We start from the raw sequence: 10,044 nt of genomic DNA, 5'->3' as shown, positions 1-10,044 counted from the left end.
CTTGCAATATTGCCTCTCCAACACAAGCTCATGACAACATTGGTATAAAAACTCAGAGATAGACGATTTTGTATACGCTAACAAAATGTAGAGGCTAATAATGATATTTCTGAAAGCTGGTGGGCTTAAATTGGACAAATGCTAAAGTTTAGGGATGATTACTTAAATTTATTAAAACAAAATGAAAAAGGGCAAAAAAGTTGGTAAAGTGAGCGTGAAAAAAAGATCTGGACCGTCCACGACTTTGCGAATGTACTCTAGATTGCTACGGTTCGACACGATCAAGATTCACCCTTTGATTCACTTACTTCATTAGTTAAGTTTCAGATTCTTTCTTCTTTTGCGTTCCGTGTTTGGAATTTGGGACCACTCTCTCTAATTCTTTTTGCCAAAAACATCAATAAAAATATATTTTTTTCACGCTCCTGGATAAATGCTAATTATGTAAATAAATGATTGTTTATTTGAATTTTTAAACAATTCAAACAACTAAAAATTAAGAACAATGATAATTTAAGTGGAACCCCACTCTCTAATCACTGTAAAAAAACATTAAAAAAAATTAAAAATATTAAGTGGTTATGATTTCCTTAAAAAAATGTATGATTAAATTAATTTATTTATCTGAACCCCTTTCCTAAGAAGAATTCAATTTCGTGGGAAGTTGTTATTACGAAGGGGAATTAGAAGATAAAATGGCATGGCTACTTATTAGAAAGTTGAGGGAGCGTAAAGATTTATACAACATTTAAATATTTTATTTTTCGTAAATATGGGGTTTTTGTAGCAAAAGAGTCAAATTGAACTCTAATTTTTTACAAAATAACTAAGGCCATGTTTTGTTTCTCATCTCAAAAACTGTTTTTTAGTTTTTTAGTTGAAAAAATTGAAAACAAAAATTGAAAACATGTTTGGTAAAGTGTTTTCGGAAAAAAATTTCAAAAATTTTTGAAGTTGTTTTGGAAAAAAGTAAAGAAAACTGAAAACAAATAAAAGGTGTTTTTGAAAAAAAATTTCTTCTCTTCTCTCATCTTTCTCCTCATCTTCTCTTTTCATTCTTTCAAAAACAAAAATGAAAACTATACCAAACACTTTTTCAGTTTTTTCACTTTCTCAAAAACAAAAATGAAAACTGTACCAAACAACTTTTTGAAAACAACTACAAAACAGTTTTTCAATACAACTACAAAAATTAGAAAACAGAAAACAAAAAACTTTTTGAGTTAACTACCAAACACAACCTAAAATTTGATTTATATTGGAAACTAGTCATTAACTAATATATACAATCTCAAGCCGAAAAATTTATCCTTCTAATTATTTAATGAGAAATTAGACGAACTAAGTCACCACAAACGTGTAAATTGCTATTCAGCCAATGTTTCAAAAATAGCCATACGGGATGATGTGTGAAATTAATCCATATAACTTTTACACAAATAAACTTTGCATATCTAGAGCTGAAGCATAGACAAAGCCAATGTAGAATTATTTTGTTTTAAATGAATATCGTTGACGTTACAATTTTAGAAGCTAATTGATACGTGTCAATTTGTTGGAAATTAAATCTCTCTCTCTCTACAATTGCATATCTCAAATTTAAATTCTTGTTCGATGGAGGAATCAGAGACGTGTGGTGGAGGAGCTTCACTCGACGATGGAGAGAGATCCATGGCCAGCGACGTAGTTATGGCAGCGGGTTGGATCGCCGATTGACGGAGAGTCTTCATAGTTGAGTTTACGCGGCCGCAATTGCACTTTTGGTTCGCGGCTAGCTCCGCCGCGCTGGACTCTTCGTCGTCGGAGTTGGTTTGTTATTGGTGGTGATTTAGTTGTTGTCGTCATTGAACTCTTCATGATTGAGGTAAGGAAATTGAATTGGATAGAAGATTCTAGGTTTTCAAATCCGTGTATTGATTTAATGTTTGATGAACTTCTGAAAATTGGTCTTTGAATATGTGTTTTTTGAGTTTAAAATTCGAATTGATGATACATTGTCACTGAGATTTTTTTTTCAAAACTTGACATTTTTTATTTTTGTTAATTTGACACATAATTTTGTTGAATTTAAGATCTCATTTTTTTTCGTAACCTGTCATTTATTTATTTTTGTTAATTTAACACATAATATATGTTATTTACTGAAATTAACAATATTTTACTAAAATTTACAAATATTAACAGTCTTACCAAATTTTTATTCCGGCTCGTCGATGGTGTTCTCGGTGTCGAAGATCTGTGTGAGAAATTCATCATGTGGATGCGTCAATGTGGTCTTATAAGAGAGATATATATATATATATATATATATATATATATATATATATAATAAGGAACATTAAATGTGGTTATGATCAACTAATTTAATGTCTCATTTTTTATTTTAATTATAAAATGTTTAATGAAGAGTTTTTTAAATATTTGATCCTCCGCAATTTTGTTAATGACCATTTTGTAAAATTAACAAAACCTTGGCTGTTTAGCAAAACTCAAGTTTGCTATTAACTAGTTAGCCATAGAGCCCTTATTTAATTACTGAAAACTCCATCTAAAAATATTGAAATGAAGAACAAATAAAGAAAAATCGCCTAACACACGTTTAAATTTAAGTATTTCAAAGATATTCCACTCAAACACGGCAATAAATCAATTAAAAAATTCTCACTGCAACACATGGAATAATATCCTCTATATTAACAATGGTTAGTAAAGTGGAGGTCGTGGGTAATTTTTATACCACCTCCAAAGTGGAAGTCGTAAGTTCAATCCCCACCGATAGAAAAACTACTTTTCAAAAAAAAAAAAAAACCAGTGATTAGTAAAGTACGGTGAATCAACGATAGAATAATATGTCCAAAGTTCAAATAAATGAGAAATGATAAAAACAAATCAAAAAGATGCACTTTTCTTATTTGATTTTCAAATAAAAAATGTTAAATCACTTGTCAAATTCTTCATTGCATATTCAATTTGTAGTTTTTAAAGAGCGTTAAGTATAATTGAAATAAAAAAAATATTTCATATCACAAAAACAAACATGAACGCGGAATGAACAAAATCAACAAAGAAAGGAATCAACCCACGATTCAACCAAAGAAAAAGAGGAATCTGTAATTTGCGTCCAAAGATATAAAAAAAACAATTAACCGAGATTTAATATAAAAATCAAATCTCGCATGAGATTTTAATCCACATGTTAAATGACGTAGACTTGAGGTTAAAATAATATATATTATAAAATATTAATAAATTTTTATTTTATTTTTTAATAAATTAATCAAGCTTTATGAGTTTATTTAAATACACATGTGTATTGCATTTGCAGTTTATGATTTACAAATGGCATTAGGACCGAGATACCCTTCTAAATTATAATAATAATAACGCTATTGACTGTATTTATGAATTTTAAAAACAAGTAGTACATCGCAGAAACAAAATTGGAGAGAAATGAACCACTAAATTTCACAAAGGTGAAACAAAAATTCAGTACAAATATGTATACGTATAGATTTGTTTATATATATATATATATATATATATATATATATATATGCAACCAAATGAGGGTTCATTTGATTTCCAAATAATTTCATTTACCGAGTTAGTATGGATAAATCGGGCGATATTGTTTGAGATTGATTGGACTGTTCAAGCATCCAAACAACTTCCCTCATTGTGGGTCGTTCGTTAGGAGACATATTGGTGCAAAACAGAGCAATTTTTAAGACTGCCAACATGTGAGCTACCATGTCACTGTCTCTCTCTTCCTCCATATTCAGCCGCGAATCGAGAATCCCAATGCATAATAAATTGTGTTTCTTGACATAACTTCTCACCCAAGTCACCAGGTCGCCGCCGAGATCCACCGCCTGAACGGGTGTTTTCCCGGTCACTAGCTCCAGAAGAACAACCCCGAAGCTGTAGATGTCACATTTTTCCGACACCTTCATCGTATAAGCGTATTCTACATAAAGAAAATAAAAAAAGACATTATAAGTGAATCCGAGCCTTCAAACATTCTTGTGTATGATTTTACGCCCCTTGAATTTAATTGGAGGAACATAAAAGGATACAGATATTTTTTATTTGTTTTTTTTTCGTAGATAAGTAATGTGATATATAGGTCAAACATATAACATAAAAATTACCGGGAGCGATGTAGCCGTAGGAGCCAGCGACGGCAGAGACAGACCTAGACTGAGGCAAGTCAATGACCTTGGCGAGGCCAAAGTCGCCAACATGGGGCTCGAAGTTGTGGTCGAGGAGGATGTTGTTGGACTTGATGTCCCGGTGGAAGATCCTCGGCTTGCAGTCGTGGTGGAGGTACTCAAGTCCTCTGGCGGCCCCAAGGGCCACTGTGAACCTCGTTGGCCAATCGAGGCCGTCTCCGGGCCCGTGGAGGACCTCCCCAAGGCTTCCCCTCGACATGTATTCATAGAGAAGGAGGTTGGAGCCCTGGTGGTAGCAAAATCCATAAAGCTTGACTATGTTCCGGTGTCGGATCTGGCCTAGTGTCTGAATCTCCGCGAGAAAGCTCGTCTCGATGCTGTTGTTATTGTTACTGTTCTGGTTATGGTTCACGTCCCTGTTGGACGCGAACTTCTTGACGGCGATTGTCTGGGTTCCAGACAGGACTGCCTTGTAGACGGTTCCCCAGGCGCCACGTCCGACAATGAACTTCTCGTGAAAATTCTCGGTGGCTTCAACTAGATCATGGAACGTGAACCCTTCTTTGGGCGGGAAGTAAATGTCGTTGGGTCTAGTGAGCGGTTTGATGTTATTATTGTGAAATTGGGCGACTTTGTCACTCGGCTTGTTCATAGCATAGACGATGAGAGCGATGAGGAAGAGGGCAACCCCTCCGGCGGAGGCTGCAGCCAAGGCCGCAATCTTGCCAAACCGAGCGCGTTTCCGTGATGATTCCGGAGGGGAATCCAACGGGGCCGTCAGGATTTCACAGGCGGTGAGAGGTCCGCCGCATAAGCCTCTGTTCGCAACATAGCTATTGAGAGGCATAGCGTTGAAAAGAGGGAGGTTCGGGAGAGGACCAGTGAGCTCATTGTACGAGAAGTTGCAACCAAGTAAGCTCGAGAGGTTGTTAAATGAGTCCGGGATTACGCCAGAGAGCTTGTTGTTGTTTAGGATGAGATTTTCTAGCAAGACTAGGCTACCAAGCTCCGAGGGAATCTCGCCGGAGAGGTCGTTGTAGCTAAGGTTCAGCGCAATTTGGAGGCTAGACAATGAGCCGAGCCGAGCGGGAATGTTTCCATAGAATGAGTTCCCGCCCATTTGAAGCTCGGTCAGTCGGAGGAGCCCCCCGAGCGAGACCGGGATGTGGCCGGAGAGGTCGTTGTCAGAGAGCTTCAAGATCTCGAGGTGAGTGAGCGCGCCGATCTCGGTGGGGAGCTCTCCGGCGAAGCCGTTTTGACTAAGGTCGAGCCTTTGGAGCGTTGTGCACTTGAAGATCTCAGGCGGGATTCTCCCCGAGAGCGAGTTCGACGAGACGTTGAAGATCACGAGCTGAGAGAGGTGAGCGAGCTCCCTCGGGAGCTCGCCCTCGAACCGGTTGTCTCCGAGGAGGATCCTCTGGAGAGCCGAGCAGTTTCCGATCGCCGGAGGGATCGCGCCGCCGAAGTTGTTCTGCTCGAGCTCGACCGCCGAAAGGTTCGCGAGCCTACAAAGCTCGGAGGGGAATTCTCCGGTGAGGTCGTTGCCGGAGAGACGGAGCTGAACCAAAGACTTGCACCCAGTGATCCCCGGCGGGATTTTTCCGGCGAGGCGGTTGGAGCCAAGGTTGAGCAGAATGAGATTGTACTGCCGGCAAAGATGACGTGGCACCCTTCCAGTGAGGAGGTTGTCCGACAAGTCGACCACCCACAGCGCGCTGTAAAACCCTAGGGCCTGAGGGACGGTTCCGGAGAGCTTGTTGTCGAAAAGCTGAAGCATGTAAAGCCCTTTCAAGTATTGGAACCCCACCGGAATTCCACCGGAGAGAGAGTTGATGGACAGGTCAAGCCTCGTGAGATTCTCGAGCCGCGCCAATTCCGCAGGGATCGAACCTTCGAACCGGTTTGAGAAGAGGTAAAGCAGCCTCAGCCCGGAGATCCGACTCAGCTCCGCCGGAATCTCTCCGCTCAGAGAATTCTCCGAGAAGTCAATCTCTAGCACAGTCGTCAGATTTCCGATCTCCCTCGGCACCGTCCCATTGAAGCCGTTCCTGTAGAGATACAACTTTCTGAGAGAGACGAGTCTGCCGAGCTCCCTCGGTATTTCTCCGACGAGCTTGTTATGATACACCGCCAGGATCACAAGCATCGTTAGGTTTCCGATCTCCCTCGGTATCTCGCCGGAGAGCTGATTGTCCAACAAAACCAAGTCCGTCAATCTCCCGAGCCTTCCGACCTCTTTCGGTATCTCTCCGGTGAGCTGATTATGAGCGAGTCCGAGGAGCTTCAAGCTAACACAACCCCCAATCTCCGGCGGCAAACTCCCGGAAATCTCGTTCTCTCCGGCGCGGAAAATCTCCAGCCTCTCGAGCCGCCCCAGAGATCTCGGCAACGGCCCCGAGAGCTTGTTGGTGTACGCGACGAGCTGAGTCAACTCGGAGAGGCTCCCGAGCTCCTCCGGGAACGACCCGGTCAACTCGTTGTTGCAGAGATTCAAGACTCGGAGGGCAGACAATTTCCCGAGCTCCGCCGGGATTTTTCCTCCTAACCGATTGTCGTTCAGGAGGAGGATCTCGAGAGCCGAGAGGTTTCCGATCGCGCCGGGGATTTCGCCGGAGAACGCATTGAAGGAGAGGTTGAGGACGGCGAGGTGGACGAGTCCGGCGACGGTCGGAGAAACCTCGCCGGAGAGATTCATGAAGCTGAGGTTGAGAGAGATCACGAAGGGCTTTGGGTGGTAATAATCGCCTCCGCCGCCGTGACACGTCACTCCTCTCCATCCACACGGCGTGGCGTCGCCGGAGTTCCAGTTTCTGAGGTGATCGAAAGAGTCAACGAGGCCTCTCTTCACCTCCAAAAGGCGTTGACCTTCTACATTTAGCCCCTTTGACTCGTGAACCAGAAGAGAAGCCAGAACAACGAAAGCACACAACAGTCTGCCACGTGTTCTCTTCATGTTCTAACTCGTGTTCTCTTCTCGATCATATATGTATAACGGTGTTTATATATATATATATATATATATATCTATATGCAAGAACTCTCAAAAGCTCTCGTTAGAGAAGATCGACATTTTCCACGTACCTCGTGATAATAGGATCATGAGAAACTGAGGACTTGATGAGACCTTGGTTTTTCTTTTTCCCAACTTGAGAGTATTGGTGATTTGGAGATTGGAGATGAAGAGAAATCATGGTGGTCGAGTCAACAGTTTATGACGGAATTGAGTCCAATGAATTTTTTTTTTTCTTTTTCCCTTTTCCCCTTTTCGTTTGTGTAATGATCGTGACAAAGAAAGCGAAGAAGAGCCAAATGTGCGTGTTATTATTTGCTTTCTTTTTTACTTTTTATTCTTTCTTTTTTTCCGAAGAAGAATGATTAAGGATATAGCACTTTGTGTGAATGAAAAAGGTATAAAGGAAGAAAATTAATGGAAATCATAAGCATTGGTTTATAAATTAGTGCTTGTCATGGCCGACCAAGCATGAATGAATGAAATACGCTCTCTCTCTTCTATTATATTTCTATATTTTATTAGTTTTAGTCAGTGCTTTATTCGAATTGGTGGAACAAACTGTTTTCCATTTTCTTTTTTTTATGCTTCCAACTTCATTCGGATATTATGATATATTTGACTTGCAAACCAGATTCTACTGATCTGGTATCCATTAGCTATAACTATAAGTGTTCCACCAAACAAATAAATAAATAACAATTTTATGAGATATATGTTAATTAACTTTGAGCCTTTGCTTTTGGAAGACAAATATTACTTGTAAGCTGTGAGTAATCGCTTATTATAACGGCAGTCTTTGTTTACCAAGTTGAGGTTTTAGCATTGGTTTTAGTTTCGAAACAAAGGTAAACAGAAGTTCGAATAAACGATCGTTGACGTGCCATTGGTTTTTTATTTAGTGGTATTTTAAAGATCATGTATGTTTACAAGCACGTTCTAGAGAATCATCATCAAGAAAATTGTGCTTTGACTTAAACTCAAGATAACAATTTGATTTCGATGTCATAAATAAAATAAAATAAAAGGTTCTTGTTATTTGCGAGGTAATAATTAGACAAATAAAAAAAAGGGAAATTGGACAGATCAAGAACCGCTGAAACTATTGGATACTTTTTTTAAAGTGATATTGCTATGTTGGACTAACAGACAAGCACAATTTTTCTAAGATACAACGACGAAGTTTACAAATTTTACACCATACGACTCGACTTTTGCGAACAAAACCTGCATAATACGCTATTAACGAACTACAAAAATGAAATAAACAATTTCTGCAGAGGAAACGAATAAATATTGTTTGAAAGATTGATATAGTTGTGTTTCGAATGAGAGATTGCTTTTATAGCCAAGCAAACAACGGCTTCAAACTCTAGCATTGAGGCTTGACAACCTCATTAGTATGAGTAAATGCTTGACGTTCAAACATTTTAGAGAATTTAGAGAAAAAAAATATCAAACTATTCTAGCTCTGTTGTGTGTATATATATATATATATATATATATATATATATATATATATATATACTTATTGTGTTGTGATAATTTGTATCCTTGTTAATTGTTAATTAAGCCCAACTTATTTTCCAACTAACACGAAAGTTTCATAACATATTGAGCAAAAAAAGAAAGTTTCATAACATATTGAGTAAAAGAAAGTTTCATAACATGGCGGCAAGTTTAGTCACTGCTGACGTCATTCCTTTTATCACATTAACGCACATGTGCATAGGAAAAGCATATTTTTTCTATGAGGGCCATTGTAAAGAAGGAAATCTCTAATAATTATGTTAGGTGTCAGTATACGAGAGTGAGTTATATAGTGTTGATTACCATGCCGACTCAAAGAAAAGTGTAATAGATAGGATCCATTAAATAGCACCAATTTTGATAATTTTATAAGCACTTTCTAGTGGATTTGGATCATTACCACTAGTCACTACCCACAATTTAGTTGGAGAGAAAGCAACACATAAAAAACAAAAAAAAATGAGGTGACATTTTGTTTGGATGTCCGTACATGTCACAGAATATATTTTCACAAAGTATATTTTGGGCTCAGCCAGATTTTACTGCGGACATTTTTTTTTAACCTTTTTCCTTTTTTTTTTTTTTTTTTGTCAAAACTTACACACTCACTCCACCAAAGTCCAAAGTCCGAACTATATATATTTTTTATATATTATATCATTTTGATTGTTTGACTTTTTCTGTATGCGCGTATAAGTTTAAGAGCATGATTGATTGTCCACAGCTAATAAATCACGAAGACTTTCATTATATTTGGTCAGGAACACGGAAAAACAGGATTGCAAATAATCCAAAAATTCAAGTGGATGAATTTTATTGGTTTGCCAACTGATCAGAATCAGCCATTTGAAGCTATTGATTTGGTTAATATTTTTGTTTTGTTGCCATTTGAAGCTATTGATTTGGTTAATATTTTTGTTTTGTTTTGTTTCAAGACGGAAGAATTTAAGGCCATTTTGAGTTTTGACTCGTGACCATGAAAGTTACACATGCCCTGGCTGGATAATAATAAAAACAAAAAGTCATAGTTGTGTTTTATTATATTTTTCCTTTGTTGTTATTTCGTGATAATTGCTAGTACTATTACCCATTTATTTTAAGTCTTTGCAATCGTTGACCGTCTCACATTGCTACAAAATATATTGCATGTTGTATTTGAATATAAATTCTTTCCTAAGAACCCAAGTTCACCAACCATCGTATGTATGAACAAAGAGAATGAGGTACTTTAGATAATTGTAAACGACAAATATACACTTAACAATTATATCCATTCAATCATTAATTCCTTTTTACATTTAGTCTATGAGTTATACATATATACATATAAAG

The 10,044-nt window shown here is 38.1% G+C and overlaps 1 protein-coding gene across 1 annotated transcript; it reads right to left on the bottom strand.

Annotated features, from left to right (window-relative positions):
- Positions 1 to 3,355: 3,355 nt before the first annotated feature.
- On the bottom strand, positions 3,356 to 7,572 carry LOC149382423 (uncharacterized). The gene is made up of 2 exons (XM_089600857.1): positions 4,152 to 7,572; positions 3,356 to 3,967 (listed from the first exon to the last, which is right to left on the bottom strand). The coding sequence occupies exons 1-2, from the start codon at positions 7,123 to 7,125 to the stop codon at positions 3,597 to 3,599; spliced, it is 3,345 nt and encodes a 1,114-aa protein (XP_089456983.1). The 5' UTR covers positions 7,126 to 7,572; the 3' UTR covers positions 3,356 to 3,596.
- Between the last annotated feature and the right edge of the window lie 2,472 nt (positions 7,573 to 10,044).

This window comes from Urtica dioica, chromosome 11 (genome assembly GCF_054948205.1).
Source record: "Urtica dioica subsp. dioica isolate 48M chromosome 11, U.dioica_male_clone48M_v1_H2, whole genome shotgun sequence".
NCBI classification, from domain to species: Eukaryota; Viridiplantae; Streptophyta; class Magnoliopsida; order Rosales; family Urticaceae; genus Urtica; species Urtica dioica.
This window is presented reverse-complemented; position numbering and strand designations above follow the sequence as displayed.

Bases quoted from the DNA above. Each gene is read 5' to 3' on its own strand.
- LOC149382423 (XM_089600857.1), bottom strand. From the start codon at position 7,125: ATGAAGAGAACACGTGGCAGACTGTTGTGTGCTTTCGTTGTTCTGGCT. The intron at 3,968-4,151 runs GTAATTTTTATG...TTCTTTATGTAG, and splicing joins CTACGGCTACATCGCTCCCG to AATACGCTTATACGATGAAG.